At 46.5% G+C, this 17,003-nt stretch overlaps 4 protein-coding genes across 4 annotated transcripts in view; 1 reads left to right on the top strand and 3 right to left on the bottom strand.

Annotated features, from left to right (window-relative positions):
- Window positions 1-4,303: 4,303 nt before the first annotated feature.
- LOC106864422 (protein YIF1B-B-like) lies at window positions 4,304-12,332 on the bottom strand. The gene is made up of 8 exons (XM_088155116.1): window positions 12,288-12,332; window positions 11,971-12,209; window positions 11,115-11,219; window positions 10,210-10,288; window positions 9,364-9,421; window positions 9,025-9,180; window positions 6,640-6,733; window positions 4,304-4,586 (listed from the first exon to the last, which is right to left on the bottom strand). The coding sequence occupies exons 5-8, from the start codon at window positions 9,417-9,419 to the stop codon at window positions 4,431-4,433; spliced, it is 462 nt and encodes a 153-aa protein (XP_088011242.1). The 5' UTR covers window positions 9,420-9,421; window positions 10,210-10,288; window positions 11,115-11,219; window positions 11,971-12,209; window positions 12,288-12,332; the 3' UTR covers window positions 4,304-4,430.
- Window positions 11,103-12,305, bottom strand: LOC148220555 (protein YIF1B-like). The gene is made up of 3 exons (XM_088155155.1): window positions 12,269-12,305; window positions 11,971-12,209; window positions 11,103-11,219 (listed from the first exon to the last, which is right to left on the bottom strand). Exons 1-3 carry the CDS (start codon window positions 12,303-12,305, stop codon window positions 11,103-11,105), a joined length of 393 nt encoding a protein of 130 aa, XP_088011281.1.
- Window positions 12,333-14,105: 1,773 nt separating the features above from the next.
- On the top strand, window positions 14,106-16,552 carry LOC148220554 (potassium channel subfamily K member 6-like). Its single transcript, XM_088155153.1, has 3 exons — window positions 14,106-14,295; window positions 15,205-15,605; window positions 16,541-16,552. The coding sequence occupies exons 1-3, from the start codon at window positions 14,106-14,108 to the stop codon at window positions 16,550-16,552; spliced, it is 603 nt and encodes a 200-aa protein (XP_088011279.1).
- A 17-nt stretch (window positions 16,553-16,569) lies between these two features.
- Window positions 16,570-17,003, bottom strand: part of PPP1R37 (protein phosphatase 1 regulatory subunit 37) — a 19,571-nt gene continuing 19,137 nt past the window's right edge. The window contains exon 12 of the mRNA XM_088155152.1: window positions 16,570-16,634. Within this exon, the coding sequence (XP_088011278.1) occupies window positions 16,570-16,634 (65 nt within the window). The remainder of the gene's footprint in view (window positions 16,635-17,003) is intronic.

Below are 17,003 nucleotides of genomic sequence, written 5' to 3'. Positions count from 1 at the left end.
TTAATCCAGGATTTTTCCAGGAGTTCTGGATTGACCCAGGATTGATCCAAGAGATCCAAAATTGATCCAGGAGTTCCGGGATTGGCCCAGGAGTTCTGGGATTGATCCAGAATTGATCCAGGAGTTCTGGGATCCCTTCCAGAACCATCCAGAACTTCTCCAGAACCTCTGGAATTTCTCCAGAACCTTCAGAACATCTCCAGAACCATCCAGAACTTCTGGAATTTCTCCGGAATCGCTGCCAGGACCCGTCTGGATCCATCCCAACCCTTCCAGAACCTTCCAGGACCATCCAGGATTTTTCCAGAACCTCTGGAATTCTCCAGAACCTCTGGAATTCTCCGGAAGCGCTGCCAGGACCTGCCTGGAATCATCCCAACCCTTCCAGAACCTTCCAGGACCTCCAGAATTTCTCTGGAACCGCTGCCAGGACCCATCTGGATCCATCCCAACCCTTCCAGAACCTTCCAGGACCTTCCAGGATTTTTCCAGAACCTCCAGAAATGATCCAAGGACCCTTCTGGAAACCGCCCCAACCTTTCCAGAACCTTCCAGGACCTCTGGAATTTCTCCAGAATCGCTGCCAGGACCTGCCTGGATCCATCCCAACCCTTCCAGAACCTTCCAGGACCTCCAGAACCTCTGGAATTCTCTGGAATCGCTGCCAGGACCCGCCTGGATCCATCCCAACCCTTCCAGAACCTTCCAGGACCTCCAGAATTTCTCCAGAACCTCTGGAATTCTCTGGAATCGCTGCCAGGACCCACCTGGATCCACCCCAACCCTTCCAGAACCTTCCAGGACCTCCAGAATTTCTCCAGAACCTCTGGAATTCTCCGGAATCGCTGCCAGGACCCGTCTGGAACCTTCCAGAACCTCCCAGGACCTTCCAGGATTTTTCCAGAACCTCTGGAATTTCTCCAGAACCATCCAGAACCTCTGGAATTCTCCGGAATCGCTGCCAGGACCCGCCTGGATCCATCCCAACCCTTCCAGAACCTTCCAGGACCTCCAGAACCTTCCAGAACTTCTGGAATTTCTCCAGAATCGCTGCCAGGACCCGTCTGGAACCTTCCAGAACCTTCCAGGACCTTCCAGGACCTTCCAGGACCTCGGGCCCGGCTCCGGGAGGGATTTTGGGATTTGGGGATTTTGGGATTTTGGGATTTTAAGCTTCACTCTTGGTCTATTTTTAAGCTCAGATGGTTTCAAAGATATTTTTTTAAGAATCCTTGTCCACGGTCGCCCTTTCGGGAATTTTCCTTTTTTATTTTTATTTTTTATTTTAATTTTAATTTTTTTTATTTTTGGGGGAATTTCGGATCCTCCCCCCGAGCCTGCGAATCCCAGAAAGGGATTTTGGATTTTTTAAATTTTATTTTATTTTATTATTTTATTTTATTTTATTTTATTTTAATTTTTTTTTTCCGGGATTTATTTTTTTTTTTTTAGGGATTTTATGGAAATTTTTTTTTTTTTTTTAGGTTTTTAATTTGAAATTTTAAAAGATTTATTTATTTATTTATGAGGGATTGTGAGGGATTTTTTTTTTTTTTTACTTTTTCACTTATTTATTTATTCATGGGATTTTTTTTTAATTATAGAGATTTTTATTTATTTATTTATTGGGGGAGATTTTTTTTCGGTGGGAGGGAATTTTTTTTTTGAATTTGAAAAGATTATTTATTCATTTATTTACTTATTTATTTAGGGGGATTTAAAAAAAATTTTTTTAAAACTTTAAAAAAATATTCTTTATTTATTTATTTGGGTGGGGGATTTTTAAAATTATTTTTAAAGATTCTAATTTATTTATATTTTTATTTATTTGCTTGTTGGAGAAAATTTTGGGGAGTTTTTTTTATTTTTTTAATGTTTCAAGAATTTTCATTTATTTATTTATTTGTTTGTTTATTGGAATTTTTTGGGGAGATTTTTTTTAATTTTTTTTTTTTTTAATTTTTAAAGGTTCTCATTTTTTTTTTAATTGGGGGAATTTTTTGGGAATTTTTTTTTTTTTGAAGGGTGGATTTTGATTTTTGTTCGTTGGATCCGAGACTTTTTTTGGTAAAAAAATTAAAAAAAAAAAAAAAAAAAAAAAAAAAAAAGACAAAATAACAATAACAAAAAAAAAATTAAAAAAAATAATAAAATCCCGGAATATTTTTTTTATTTTTATTTTTTTGTTTTTTTTTTTTGTTTCTGAATCCAGCTGGGAATCCTCTCAGGATCCTGGGATTCCCTTAAAAAAAAAAAAAAAAAAAAAAAGAAAAAAAAAAAAAAAAAAAAAGCTGGAATTCTTCATCTCTCCGAGGATTTGTTATAAAAAAAATTCTTAATTTTCTCAATTCTGAGTCGGTTCTTTGGGGGAAACTTTGGGGGTTTGGGGTGGGAAATTCCAAGAGAATTTAAAAAAAAAAAAAAAAAATGGGAATGGGAAAAAAATGGGGGAAAAAATGGGGGGAAAATGGGGAATAAATGGGGGAAAAATGGGGAAAAATAGAGGAAAAAAATGGGAAAAATTGGGAAAATTGAGGAAAAAAATGAGAGGGGGAGGGAAGGGAAGAAATGGGGAAAAAAAGAGGAAAAAAAATGGGATTTGAGGAATTCTGGGAGTGCTGGGGGAGACAATCCAGTGAATTTTAGGGGTAAAATCCGGAAAAAATTGGGGGAAAAAAGGGAAAAATGGGGGGGGGAAAAATTGGGAAAAATGGGAAAAAAAGGGAAAAATTGGGAAAAATGGGAAAAAAGGGAAAAAATGGGAAAAAAAAAAACTTTGGGTGTCCTTTGGATCCATGGATGGGAAATTCCAGGATGGAATTGCAGCGATTCAGGTGAAATTTTGGGACCCCCCAGACCCCCCCAAAATGGATTTTGAGACCCTGAAAATTCCCAGAAATTCCCAAAATTTGGGAGCTCAGACCCCCAAACCTTCCCCTGGTAGCTCTGAAAGGTCCCAGTGGGATTTTTTGGGGAATTCTCTGGAATTTTTGGGGGATTTCTTTTTTTTTTTTTTTTTTTTTCCCCAGAAATTTGGGGTCTCAGGGTGTTCAGGGGAATCTCCCAAATATCCAAACCCACCAAAATTTGGGGATAAATCCCCGAAATTGCTCCAAAATTCAGGTTAAAACCCCAAATCCTTCCAAAAAAAAAATCAATGACACCAAAATTCTTCAAATTTCATTTATTGACAGGACCCAACACAACTGGGATTTTTTTGGGGGGGAAAATTCTGGAATTTGGGGATTTTTTTAGGATTTGGGAATTCAGGGGGATCTCCCAGATATCCAGACCCTCTAAAATTTGGGATAAACTGAAATTCCTCCCAAAAAATTCCCAAAAATTCAACACAACTCCACCGAAGTTCTTCAGTTTCCATTTATTGAAAGATTAAAAAAAATGGGAATTTTTTGGGGGAAAACTCTGGAATTTGGGGATTTTTTTTAGGATTTGAGAATTCAGGGAGATCTCCCAAATATCCAAACCCTCCCAAAATTTGGGATAAACTTAAATTCCACCAAAATTCCCCAAAAACTCAACACAACTCCACCAAAATTCAAATTTCCTTTTATTGACGTGACATAAAACCGGGAATTTTTTGGGGGGAAAACTCTGGAATTTGGAGATTTTTTTTAGGATTTGAGAATTCAGGGAGATCTCCCAAATATCCAAACCCCCCCAAAATTTGGGATAAACTGAAATTCCTCCCAAAAAATTCCCAAAAAATCAACACAAAGCCACCAAAATTCTTCAAATTCTATTTATTGAAGTGACAACAATGGGAATTTTTGGGGGAAAATTCTGGAATTTGGGGATTTTTTTAGGATTTGGGAATTCAGGGGGATCTCCCAAATATCCAAACCCCCCAAAATTTGGGATAAACCCCCAAAATCCTCCAAAATTCCCCAAAAACTGAACTCCATGAAAATTCAAATTTCCGTTTATTGACGTGACATAAAACTGGGAATTTTTTGGGGGAAAACTCTGGAATTTGGGGATTTTTTTAGGATTTGGGAATTCAATGGGATCTCCCAAATATCCAAACCCCCCCAAAATTTGGGATAAACTGAAATTCCTCCCAAAAAATTCCCAAAAAATTCAACACAACTCCACCGAAGTTCTTCAGTTTCCGTTTATTGAAAGATTAAAAAAAATGGGAATTTTTTTGGGAAAACTCTGGAATTTGGGGATTTTTTTAGGATTTGGGAATTCAGGGAGAATCTCCCAAATATCCAACCCCCCCCAAAATTTGGGATAAACTGAAATTCCACCAAAATTCCCCAAAAAATCAACACAAAGCCACCAAAATTCTTCAATTTCCGTTTATTGACGCGACCGAGAACGACGGCGATTTTTTGGGGGAAAAACTCTGGAATTTGGGGATTTTTTTTTTTTTTCCTTCAGGGAATTGTGGGGAGGGGGATCCCTGCTCACCTGAGCAGGTGGAAGGTGAGCCAGTACATGAAGAGGGGCTGGGCAGCAGCGATGGCCATGGTCAGGTACATGCGCAGCTGATTCTTGGCCCCGCGCACCAGGACGCCCTCGGCCGCCGCCTCCGACAGCAGCTTCAGCCTCAGCGTCCGGATCTGGGGGGAATTTGGGGAAAATTTGGGATTTAGAACATTGGGATCAACACTTTGGGGTCGAAAATGCAGAAATTCCCACAAAAATCCCATAGAAATCCCATTAAAAACACCCAAAATCCCCTCGGCCGCCGCCTCCGACAGCAGCTTCAGCCTCAGTGTCTGGATTTGGGGGAATTGGGGAAAATTTGGGATTTTAAACATTGGGATCAACACTTTGGGGTCGAAAATGCTGAAATTCCCACAAAAATCCCACTAAAAATAAAAAAATTCCCATAAAAATCCCATTAAAAACACCCAAAATCCACCCCCAAATCCTCTTGGTCGAGACCTCCCAGAGCAGCTTCAGCCTCAGCGTCCGGATCTGGGGAAATTGGGGGAAAATTTGGGATTTTAAACATTGGGATCAACACTTTGGGTCCTAAAAATCCCCTAAAATGCAAAAAATCCCACAAAAATCCCATTAAAAACAACAAAAATCCGCCCCCAAATCCCCTTGGTCGAAAACTCCCAGAGCAGCTTCAGCCTCAGCGTCTGGATTTGGGGGAAATTGGGGGAAAATTTGGGATTTAGAACATTGGGATCAACATTTTGGGGTCGAAAATGCTGAAATTCCCACAAAAATCCCATAAAAATAAAAAAATTCCCATAAAAATCCCATTAAAAACACCCAAAATCCACCCCCAAATCCCCTCGGTCGAAAATTCCCAGAGCAGCTTCAGCCTCAGCGTCCGGATTTGGGAAAATTTGGGGAAAATTTGGGATTTAGAACTTTGGGATCAACATTTTCCAGCTCCTAAGACCCTGAAAATGCAAAAATTCCCATAAAAATCCCATTAAAAACAAGAAAAATCTCATTAAAAAACAAGAAAAATCCCCCCAAAAAACAACTAAAATCAGCGAAATGAGCGAATTCCTGGGAATTTCTCCATTCCAAAAAATCCCAAAAAATTCCAAAAAAATTTTAAAAATCCCCAAAAAATCCCCAAAATCCCCAAACCCAAAAATCTCCACAAAAATCAGAGAGCAGAACTAAAATTCTGAGCGTTGTTTGAAGGAGTGCAACGAAATTTTTGATTTTCTGGAAATTCTGAGCAAATTCTTGGGAATTTCCGCAATCCAAAAAATCAAAAAATTCAAAAAATCCAAAAAAATCCCAAAAAATCCAAAAAACCAAAAAAATCAGAGAATAAACCTGAAAATCTGAGCGTTGTTTGAAGGAGTTCAACAAAATTTTTGATTTTCTGGAAATTCTGAGCGAATTCTTGGGAATTTCCCCAATCTAAAAAATCCCCAAAAATTCTAAAAAATCCCCAAAAAATCCCAAAAATCCAAAAAAATCCAAAAAACCAAAAAAATCAGAGAATAAACCTGAAATTCTGAGCGTTGTTTAAAGGAGTGCAACGAAATTTCTGATTTTTAGGAAATTCTGAGCGAATTCTTGGGAATTTCCCCAATCTAAAAAATCCCAAAAAATTCTAAAAAATTCCAAAAAAATCCCAAAAATCCAAAAAAATCCAAAAACCAAAAAAATCAGAGAATAAACCTGAAAATCTGAGCGTTGTTTGAAGGAGTTCAACAAAATTTTTGATTTTCTGGAAATTCTGAGCGAATTCTTGGGAATTTCCCCAATCTAAAAAATCCCCAAAAATTCTAAAAAATCCCCAAAAATCCCAAAAAATCCCAAAAAATCCAAAAAACCAAAAAAATCAGAGAATAAACCTGAAATTCTGAGCGTTGTTTAAAGGAGTGCAACGAAATTTTTGATTTTTAGGAAATTCTGAGCGAATTCTTGGGAATTTCCCCAATCTAAAAAATCCCCAAAAATTCTAAAAAATCCCAAAAAATCCCCAAAAATCCAAAAAAATCCAAAAAACCAAAAAAATCAGAGAATAAACCTGAAATTCTGAGCGTTGTTTAAAGGAGTGCAACGAAATTTCTGATTTTTAGGAAATTCTGAGCGAATTCTTGGGAATTTCCCCAATCTAAAAAATCCCAAAAAATTCTAAAAAATTCCAAAAAATCCCCAAAATTCCCCAAAATTCCCCAAACTCACCATAAAGATAAAAATGCTGAGGCAGCACCAGCTGAGGGCCACGTAATACCCGACCCTGCCCAGGAGCAGCCCGGCCACGAGCCCCACGATCATCCTGGAAAAAACACAAAAAAAATTGGAATTTTTATCTGGAAAAACGAGGGGGAAACGGCAAAAAATGGGGGAAAATGTTTAAAAAAAACCCGGGGAAAATCGGCCCAAAAAGGGGGGAGAAATAAAAAAAAAATGGCCAAAAAAATGGAATTTTTACGTGGAAAAATGAGGGGGAAATGGTAAAAAATGGGGAAAAAATGTTTAAAAAAAAACCAGAAAAATTCCCAAAAAATGGGTGGGAAATCCCCCAAAAAATCACCAAAAAATTGGAATTTTTACCTGGAAAAACGAGGGGGAAATGGCAAAAAATGGGGGAAAATGTTTAAAAAAAACCCGGGGAAAATCGGCCCAAAAATGGGGGAGAAATAAAAAAAAAATGGTCAAAAAAATGGAATTTTTACGTGGAAAAATGAGGGGGAAATGGTAAAAAATGGGGAAAAAATGTTTAAAAAAAATGGGAAAAATTGCCCCAAAAATGGGGGAGAAATCCAAAAAAAATCACAAAAAAAAGAGGAATTTTTATGTGGAAGAATGAGGGGGAAATGGTAAAAAATGGGGAAAAATGTTTAAAAAAAACCCAGAAAAATTCCCAAAAAATGGGTGGGAAATCCCCCAAAAAATCACCCAAAAAAATGGAATTTTTACCTGGAAAAATGAGGGGGAAATGGCAAAAAATGGGAAAAAATGTTTAAAAAAAACCCGGGAAAATCGGCCCAAAAATGGGGGAGAAATAAAAAAAAAATGGCCAAAAAAATGGAATTTTTACGTGGAAAAATGAGGGGGAAATGGTAAAAAATGGGGAAAAAAATGTTTAAAAAAAATGGGAAAAATTGTCCAAAAATGGGGGAGAAATCCAAAAAAAATCACAAAAAAAAGAGTAATTTTTATGTGGAAAAATGAGGGGGAAATGGTAAAAAATGGGGAAAAATGTTTAAAAAAAAACCAGAAAAATTCCCAAAAAATGGGTGGGAAATCCCCCAAAAAATCACCAAAAAAAATGGAATTTTTACCTGGAAAAATGAGGGGGAAATGGTAAAAAATGGGAAAAAATGTTTAAAAAAAAACCAGAAAAAATGGAAAAAGATTCGGAAAAAATCGGAAAAAAATAAAAAAAAAATCAGAAAAAATCAGAAAAAAAATGAAAAAGAAAGGAGAAAAAAATCGGAAAAAAATCGGAAAAAATCAGAAAGAAATCGGAAAAAAATCGAAAAAAAATCCGAAAAAAATCGAAAAAAAATCAGAAAAAAGGTGGAAAAAATTGGAAAAAAATCAGAAAAAAAAAATCAGAAAAAAAACAGAAAAAAAATCAGAAAAAAAATCGGAAAAAAATCGAAAAACAAATTAAAAAAAATCCGAAAAAAATCGAAAAAAACCCGAAAAAAATCGAAAAAAATCGAAAAAAATCGGAAAAAAATCGGAAAAAATCGAAAAAAAAAAATCGGAAAATAATCGGAAAAACATCGAAAAAAATCGGAAAAAAAATCGAAAAAATCCGAAAAAATCCGAAAAAAATCGAAAAAAAATCGAAAAAAATCGAAAAAAATCCGAAAAAAATCGAAAAAAATCCGAAAAAAATCGAAAAAAAATCCGAAAAAAATCGAAAAAAATCGAAAAAATCCCCAAAAAATCCCGAAAAAATCCCAAAAATCCCTCCAAACCCCCCCTTTGTGTCACACTCACCCCACATATTTGTAGCCAGCCAAGGCCAGCAGGGCGATGGCCCCCAGGTCGCTGCTGACGCTCACCAGGGGAAAATAATCCCCAAAAACAGGGGGAAAAAAATCTCCAAAAAATCCGAAAAAAATCCTTTAAAAAGGGGGAAAAAAAACTTTAAAAAACGGAAAAAAATTGGGGAAAAAATGGGAAAAAAATGGAAAAAAAAATCGGAAAAAAATCGAAGAAAATCGAAAGAAAATGAAAAAAATTCGAAAAAAAATCGGAAAAAAATCGGAAAAAAATCAGAAAAAAATGAGGAAAAAATTGAAAAAAAATCGAAAAAAATCGGAAAAAAGGTGGAAAAAAATCGGAAAAAGGTGGAAAAAAATCGGAAAAAAATCGAAAAAAATCGGAAAAAAATCGGAAAAAAGTTTTAAAAAATCCGAAAAAAATCAGAAAAAATCGAAAAAAAAAATCGGAAAAAAATCGAAAAAACATCGAAAAAAATCGGAAAAAAATCGGAAAAAAATCGAAAAAAATCCGAAAAAAAATCGAAAAAAAATCGAAAAAAAATCGAAAAAAAACCCGAAACCCCCCCCAAAAAACCCCAAAAACCCCCCTTTGTGTCACACTCACCCCACATATTTGTAGCCAGCGAAGGCCAGCAGGTCGATGGCCCCCAGGTCGCTGCTGATGCTCACCAGGTACAGCCCCAGCACCACGCTCAGCACCTCCAGCAGCAGCCAGGCCAGCGCCGAGCTCGCCACCAGCCCCAGGCTGTCGGGTGAAAATCTGCACCAATCCAGCCCCAAAAAGTTTCATTGGCACCCCCGAAATTTCAATTTGGGATAAATTTAGGATGGGGGGGGGGGGGGGGGGTTGGGGGGGGAAAACAAAAATTTGGGGAGGAAAAAAAAAAAAAAAAAAAAAAAAAAAAAAAAAAAAAAAAAAATTCGGATTTTTTTTTTCGGGTACCTGTTCTGAGTGCCCAAAGCGAGGCCGGCCAGGAGGATGTAGGTGAGGAAGGCCATGGCTGTGGGGGGGAGGCAGATTTTGGGGGGTTTTTGGGGGTTTTGGGGGGGGTTTGGGAGATTTTTGGGGGTTTGGGGGGAATTTTGGAGGATTTTTGGGGTGGTTTTGGGGATTTTTTGGGGGTCCCCGGGGAGTTTTTTTTGGAGTTCCGGGTGGATTTTGGGGTTCCCAGGGGTGTTTTTGGTGGTCCCAGGGTGGATTTTGGGATCCCAAGGTGGATTTTGAGGGTCCCAGGGTTGATTTTGGGACCCCAAGGTGGATTTTGGGGGTCCCAGGGTGGATTTGGGGGTCCCAGGGGTGTTTTTGGGGGTCCAGGGTGGATTTGGGGGTCCCAGGGGTGTTTTTGGGGGTCCCAGGGTGGATTTGGGGTTCCCAGGGTGGATTTTGGGATCCCAAGGTGGATTTTGGGGTCCCAGGGTTGATTTTGGGGGTCCCAGGGTTGATTTTGGGGTCCCAGGGTGGATTTTGGCAGTCCCAGGGGTGTTTTTGGGGGTCCCAGGGGTGTTTTTGGTGGTCCCAGGGTTGATTCTGGGGGTCCCAGGGTGGATTTTGGGGGTCCCAGGGGTGTTTTTGGGGTCCCAGGGTGGATTTTAGCAGTCCCAGGGGTGTTTTTGGGGGTCCCAGGGGTGTTTTTGGTGGTCCCAGGGTGGATTTTGGCAGTCCTAGGGGTGTTTTTGGGGGTCCCAGGGGTGTTTTTGGTGGTCCCAGGGGTGTTTTTGGGGGTCCCAGGGTGTTTTTGGGGGTCCCAGGGCTGTTTTGGGGGTCCCAGGGGTGTTTGGGGGTCCCTACCCGGGATGTAAAGGTCGGGGGCGTTGACATCGAAGCGGGGAGCGACGGGGGCGTCCTGCTGGTACCGAACCTGCCAGTCCTGGGGGGCACAACCAGCCCCAAATCACCCAAAAACAGCCCAAAAACACCCCAAATCAACCCAAAACAGCCCAAAACAGCCCCAAAACAGCCCAAAACCACCCCAAAATAGCCCAAAACACCCTAAAATCACCCCAAAATAGCCCAAAATCATCCCAAATATCCCAAACTATCCCAAAATAACCCCAAAATTGCCCCCAAATCCCCTAAAATACCCCAGAATTTCAGCACAACACTTTCCCAGTCCATCCCAGTAACCCCAAACCCCCTCCCAGTCCATCCCAGTCCCTCCCAGTCACTCCAAATCCCCTCCCAGTCACTTCCAGTCACCCCAAACCCCCTCCCAGTCCCTCCCAGTAACCCCAGTAACCACAAAAACCCCTCCCAGTCCCTCCCAGTCACCCCAAACCCCCTCCCAGTCCCCTCCCAGTCCATCCCAGTCACTCCCAGTCCCACCCAAACCCCCTCCCAGTAACCCCAAACCCCTTCCCAGTCCCTCCCAGTAACCCCAACCCCCCTCCCAGTCACCCCAAAGCCCCTCCCAGTCCATCCCAGTCCCTCCCAGTAACCCCAAACCCCCTCCCAGTCCCCTCCCAGTCCCCCCAAACCCCCTCCCAGTCCATCCCAGTCACCCCAAACCCCCTCCCAGTCCATCCAGTCACCCCAAACCCCCTCCCAGTCCCCCCAAACCCCCTCCCAGTCCATCCCAGTCACCCCAAACCCCCTCCCAGTCCCCCCAAACCCCCTCCCAGTCCATCCCAGTCACTCCTAGTCCCCCCAAACCCCCTCCCAGTCCCCTCCCAGCGGCTCCCAGTTTATCCCAGTACCTGGTGGCCGAAGGGGAACACGAGCAGCCTCAGTTTCCTGCCCACGTACACGGTGTCCACAGCAAAGTAATACTTGAGAGTTCCCACGGGCACCCAGCGCCCCAGCTGGGCCACAGAAAAATCCAAAATTCACATTTCCCAACGTTTTCCCAAATTTTCACAAGTTTTTCCCAAGTTTTTCCCCCGATTCCCCATTTTTTTCCCGATTTTTTCCCGGGTTTTCCCCCATTTTTTCCTGATTTTCTCCCGTTTTTTTCCTGATTTTTCACCTGTTTTTTTTTCCCCCCCCTGTTTCTCCATCTTTATCCCATTTTCCTCCCGTTTTAATCCAATTTTTTTCCCATTTTAATCCCATCTTTACCCCATTTTATCCCAATTTAACCCCATTTGATCCCATTTTATCCTATTTTTTTCCCATTTTATCCCATTTTAATCCCATTTTCCCCATTTTTACCCCATTCCCCCCCATTTCCCCCATTTTAATCCCATTTTTTCCCATTTTATCCCAATTTAACCCCATTTTATCCCATTTTTACTCCATTTTCCCCATTTTACCCAATTTTTCCCCATTTTATCCCATTTTTACCCCATTTTATCCCATTTTGTCCCATTTTTACCCCATTTTATCCCATTTTTACCCCATTTAATCCCATTTTCCCCCCATTTTATCCCATTTTTACCCCATTTTATCCCATTTTTACCCCATTTTATCCCATTTTACCCCATTTTCCCCCATTTTATCCCATTTTTTCCCATTTTATCCCATTTTACCCCATTTTACCCCATTTTACCCCATTTTTACCCCATTTTTTCCCCATTTTATCCCCATTTTCCCCCATTTTTCCCCGTCACTCACGTTCCCCTCCACATGCGAGGCCAGGCTGCTGCCGTAGGCGGCGGCCAGCGAGGACACGGGCTCGCTCAGGAACGCCCCGGCCCCGGGGAACGGCGGCGACGACGACGAGGAGGAGGAAGGCGAGGCCGAAGGCGGCGGCGGGGCCCCGAAACCGCGGCCCGGTGAAGCCCCGGTAGCGCTCGTGTCCTCGAAGAGAGGCCGCGGATCGGCCAAGCGAGCGGGGCCGCGGCGTTTCGGGGCTAAAAAAAAAAACCGAAAAGTTAATTCGGAAAAGGTTTAAAACCTGAAATTCCCTCACGGCACCGCGCGAAACTCACGGGAGCGGCGGGGTCCATGGCGGCGGCTGCACTTCCGGGTTCGGCTACCTGGGGGGGGGTGTCACGTGGGTAACACGGGAGGTTGCGATTGGCTGAGAGGGCGGAAGTTGTGCCCGGAGTTAAGATGGCGGCTGTGCCACGCGTTAAGATGGCGGCCGCGGCGTTGTTGTTGTTTCCATGGCAACGGGAAGGTCCAGCGGCCTCGTGACTGGCCGGATTGTCCCCAAAATGTCCCCATGGGTGTCACCAATGCTGCTGAGGCCTCTGAGGCCTCAGGGGCTCCGGTAGAGTCCATAGCGGCGGCAACGCTGAGCCCGGCTACCGGGAGTCACGTGGATAACACGGCAGGTTGTGATTGGCTGAGAGGGCGGAAGTGGTTGGCGGGAAGATGCCCGGAGTCAAGATGGCGGCCGCGCCGCTCTGGGGTTGCCGTGGTAACGGGGAGTGCGCTTGGGCCTAGCGCCCGGCCGGGGATGTCCCCGGGATGTCCCCAAGGTGTCCCCGGGGCCCGGTCATGGTGACCGTGATGTCCCCAAAGTCTCGGTGTCACCAGGGGCGTCCCCAAAGCTGTGACGTCCCCACGGTGTCCTCAGGGATGTCCCCAAGGCAGAGATGTCCCCACGGATGTCCCCATGGCCCTGGTGTCCCCAGGGACCTCCCCGTGGTGTCCCCAAAATCCGGGATGTCCCCCCCGGTGTCCCCTCCCCCCGCCCCTCCCCCATCCCCGGTGTCCCCTCCCCCCGCCCCTCCCCCATCCCCGGTGTCCGTTCTGGCCCGGGGCGGTTCCGGTCTCGGGACGGTCCCGTGGGAGCCCCGTGACGGCCCCGTGACCCCGGGGGGAGGGGCGGCACCAGTTACCCCAGTTATCCCAGTATGGGATGGTTATCCCAGTTATCCCAGTTATCCCAGTTACCCCAGTTATCCCAGTATGGGATGGTTATCCCAGTTATCCCAGTTATCCAGTTACCCCAGTTATCCCAGTATGGGATGGTTATCCCAGTTATCCCAGTTATCCCAGTTACCCCAGTTATCCCAGTATGGGATGGTTATCCCAGTTATCCCAGTATGGGATGGTTATCCCAGTTACCCCAGTTATCCCAGTTATCCCAGTATGGGATGGTTATCCCAGTTATCCCAGTATGGGCCAGTTATCCCAGTTATCCCAGTTATCCCAGTTATCCCAGTTATACCAGTTATACCAGTTATACCAGTTATTATCCCAGTTATCCCAGTATGGGATGGTTCTCCCAGTTCTCCCAGTTATCCCAGTATCAGCCATCCCAGTTATCCCAGTATCAGCCATCCCAGTTACCCCAGTACCAGCTGTCCCAGTGGCATCCCTTACTGGTCATCCCAGTTCCTTCCCAGTCCATCCCAGTTCCCTCCCCCGCAGCCGCCGCCACTGGGCAGGAACTGGGGGGAGAAACTGGGATGGACTGGGAGAGACTGGGAGGGGCTGGGAGAGATTGGGGGAGTGGGAGGGACTGGGAGGGACTGGGAGGGGCTGGGATGAACTGGGATGGACTGGGATGAACTGGGAGAGATTGGGGGGGCTGGGATGAACTGGGAGGGACTGGGAGCACTGGGATGAGCAGAGGCAGCTGCGGGCGGGGGTCGGAGCGGGACCGACAGCGGTGAGGGGCGGGCGGGGGCCCGGGGGTCTTTTTGGGGGTCCCGGGGGTCTTTTGGGGGTCCCGGGGGTCTTTTGGGGGTCCCGGGGTTGTTCTGGGGGTCCCGGGGTTGTTCTGGGGGTCTCGGGGTTGTTTTTGGGGGTCCCAGGGTTGGTTTGGGGTCTGAATTTGGGGGGTGGGGGGGGCCATGGGGCGGGGGGCGCTGTTTTTGGGGGTCGCCTACGCGGGCTTGGTTCTTTTGGGGGTCCTGGGGCTGTTGGCGCTCGAGCGGACCCCCGGGACCCCCGCGACCCCCGCGACCCCCGGGACCCCCGACGGCGGCGAGTGGGACCTGCCCAGCGCCCTCCTGTTCATCGTCACCCTCCTGACCACCGTGGGTGAGACCCCCCGGGACCCCCAAAACCCCCCGGGACCCCCCCAGAACACCCCGAAATCCCCCAGAACCTCCCCGGGCCCCCCGAGACCCCCAGAACCCCCAGGGACCCTCCCAGAATCCCCTCAAACCCCCCGGGACCCCCAGGGGACCCCCAGAACCCCCCGAATATTTGGGACTTCCAGGACCCACAAGACCCCCCAAGACCCCCCCAAAATTCCCAGGAACCCCGAAATCCCAAAACTCCCCAAAATCCCCAGGACCCCCCAAAATCCCCAAGACCCCCCCAAAATCCCCAAGACCCCCCCAAAATCCCAGGACCTTCCAGCACCTCCAAAACCCCCAGGACCCCCAAACCCCCCAAATCCCCAAGACCCCCAGGACCCCCCAGCACCTCCAAAACCCCCAGGACCCCCAAAATCCCCAGGACTCCCAAGACCCCCAAAACCCTCAGGACCCCCAAAATCCCCAGGACCCTCCAGCACCTCCCAAACCCTTAAGACCCCCAAAATCGCCAAGACCCCCAAAATCCCCAAATCCCCAAGACCCCCCAAAACCCCAGGACCCTCCAGCACCCCCAAAATCCCCAGGACCCTCCAGCACCTCCAAAATCGCCAAGACCCCCAAAATCGCCAAGACCCCAAGACCCCCCAAAACCCCCAGGACCCTCCAGCACCCCCAAAATCGCCAAGACCCCCAAAATCCCCAAGACCCCCAAAATCCTCAAATCCCCAAGACCCTCCAAAATCCCCAGGACTCCCAAAATCCCCAAGACCCCCAAGACCTCCCAAAACCCCCAGGACCCTCCAGCACCTCCAAAACCCCCAAGACCCCTCCCCAAAGACCCCCAAAGACCCCCTCCCACCCCCCTCCCAATATCAATTTGAGACCCCCCCCCCCCAAACCCCCCCAGGTTACGGCCCGGTGTCTCCGCTCTCCTCGGCCGGCAAAGCTTTTTGTGCCGCCTACGCCGCCGTGGGGGTCCCGGCCACCATGTTCCTCTTGGCGGCCACCGCTCGTCACCTGGCCGGTCCATTGGCCCGGCGACCCCGTGGCTACCTGAGGGCCCGCTGGGGCTACAGCCGGCGCGGCGCCGCGCTCGCCCACCTGCTGGCCCTGCTGGCCGTCACCTCGGTGTTGCTGCTGCTCCTGCCGGCCACCGCCTTCTACCTGTTGGAGGCCACGTGGAGTTACCTGGACGCCGTTTATTTCTGCGTCATCTCGCTCTGCACCGTCGGTTTCGGTGATTTGGTGCCGGCCCGGCAAGCGCGGCAGCCGTTGAGGCAGCTCTACCAAGTGGCTGTGGCCGGTGAGGTGGGAGGGGGGGTTTGGAGGGGTTGGGTTTTTGGGTTTTGGATGGGTTGGGTTTGGTTGGGTTGGGTTGGGTTTGGTTGGGTTTGGTTGGGTTGGGTTTGGATGGGTTGGGTTGGGTTTGGTTGGGTTGGGTTTGGATGGGTTTGGATGGGTTGGGTTTGGTTGGGTTGGGTTGGGTTTGGTTGGGTTGGGTTTGGTTGGGTTTGGATGGGTTGGGTTGGGTTTGGTTGGGTTGGGTTTGGTTGGGTTTGGTTGGGTTGGGTTTGGATGGGTTGGGTTGGGTTGGTTGGTTGGGTTGGGTTGGTTGGGTTGGGTTTGGTTGGGTTGGGTTTGGTTGGTTGGTTGGTTTGGATGGGTTGGGTTTGGTTGGATTGGGTTTGGATGGGTTGGGTTTGGATGGGTTGGGTTTGGTTGGATTGGGTTTGGATGGGTTGGGTTTGGTTGGATTGGGTTTGGTTGAGTTGGGTTTGGTTGGGTTGGGTTTGGATGGATTGGGTTTGGATGGATTGGGTTTGGATGGGTTGGGTTTGGATGGGTTGGGTTGGGTTTGGTTGGGATGGGTTGGGTTTGGATGGGTTGGGTTTGGATGGGTTGGGTTTGGTTTGGATGGGTTGGGTTTGGTTGGGATGGGTTTGGTTTGGATGGGTTGGGTTTGGATGGGTTGGGTTGGGTTGGGTTGGGTTTGGATGGGTCGGGTTGGGTTTGGATGGGTTGGGTTTTGGTTGGGTTGGGTTGGGTTGGGTTGGGTTGGGTTTGGATGGGTTGGGTTTGGTTGGGTTGGGTTTGGATGGGTTGGGTTTGGATGGGTTGGGTTGGGTTTGGAAGGGTTGGGTTTTTGGGTTTTGGTTGGGTTGGGTTTGGATGGGTTTGGATGGGTTGGGTTGGGATTTTTGGGTTTTGTTGGGTTGGGTTTTGGGGGTTTTGGTTGGGTTGAGTTGGGTTTTTGATGACTCATTGGGTCCCGTTAGGTCCCATTGGGTCCCGTTGGGTCCCGTTGGGTCCCATTGGGTCCCATTGGGTTCTGTTGGGCTCTGTTGGGTTCTGTTGGGTTCTGTTGGGTTCCATTGGGTCCCATTGGGTTCCGTTGGGTCCCGTTGGGTCCCATTGGGTCCCATTGGGTCCCGTTGGGTTCCATTGGGTCCCATTGGGTCCTGTTGGGTCCCGTTGGGTCCCGTTGGGTTCCATTGGGTCCCGTTGGGTCCCATTGGGTTCCATTGGGTCCCGTTGGGTCCCGTTGGGTTCCATTGGGTCCCATTGGGTTCCGTTGGGTCCCGTTGGGTTCCATTGGGTCCTGTTGGGTTCCATTGGGTCCCATTGGGTCCCGTTGGGTCCCATTGGGTTCTGTTGGGTCCCGTTGGGTCCCGTTGGGTTCCATTGGGTCCCATTGGGTTCTGTTGA

This window comes from Sturnus vulgaris, chromosome 35, assembly GCF_052056855.1.
Source record: "Sturnus vulgaris isolate bStuVul1 chromosome 35, bStuVul1.hap1, whole genome shotgun sequence".
In the NCBI taxonomy this organism is placed as follows: domain Eukaryota; kingdom Metazoa; phylum Chordata; class Aves; order Passeriformes; family Sturnidae; genus Sturnus; species Sturnus vulgaris.
This window is presented reverse-complemented; position numbering and strand designations above follow the sequence as displayed.

Bases quoted from the DNA above. Each gene is read 5' to 3' on its own strand.
- LOC106864422 (XM_088155116.1), bottom strand. From the start codon at position 9,419: ATGGCCTTCCTCACCTACATCCTCCTGGCCGGCCTCGCTTTGGGCACT. The intron at 6,734-9,024 runs GTGAGTGTGACA...TGTTTTTTCCAG, and splicing joins GCTGGCTACAAATATGTGGG to GATGATCGTGGGGCTCGTGG. The intron at 4,587-6,639 runs GTGAGTTTGGGG...AATTCCCCCCAG, and splicing joins TCAGCATTTTTATCTTTATG to ATCCGGACGCTGAGGCTGAA.
- LOC148220555 (XM_088155155.1), bottom strand. From the start codon at position 12,305: ATGGACCCCGCCGCTCCCGTGAGTTTCGCGCGGTGCC. The intron at 12,210-12,268 runs GTGAGGGAATTT...TTTTTTTTTTAG, and splicing joins CGTGAGTTTCGCGCGGTGCC to CCCCGAAACGCCGCGGCCCC. The intron at 11,220-11,970 runs GTGAGTGACGGG...TCTGTGGCCCAG, and splicing joins CCTCGCATGTGGAGGGGAAC to CTGGGGCGCTGGGTGCCCGT.
- LOC148220554 (XM_088155153.1), top strand. From the start codon at position 14,106: ATGGGGCGGGGGGCGCTGTTTTTGGGGGTCGCCTACGCGGGCTTGGTT. The intron at 14,296-15,204 runs GTGAGACCCCCC...AAACCCCCCCAG, and splicing joins CACCCTCCTGACCACCGTGG to GTTACGGCCCGGTGTCTCCG.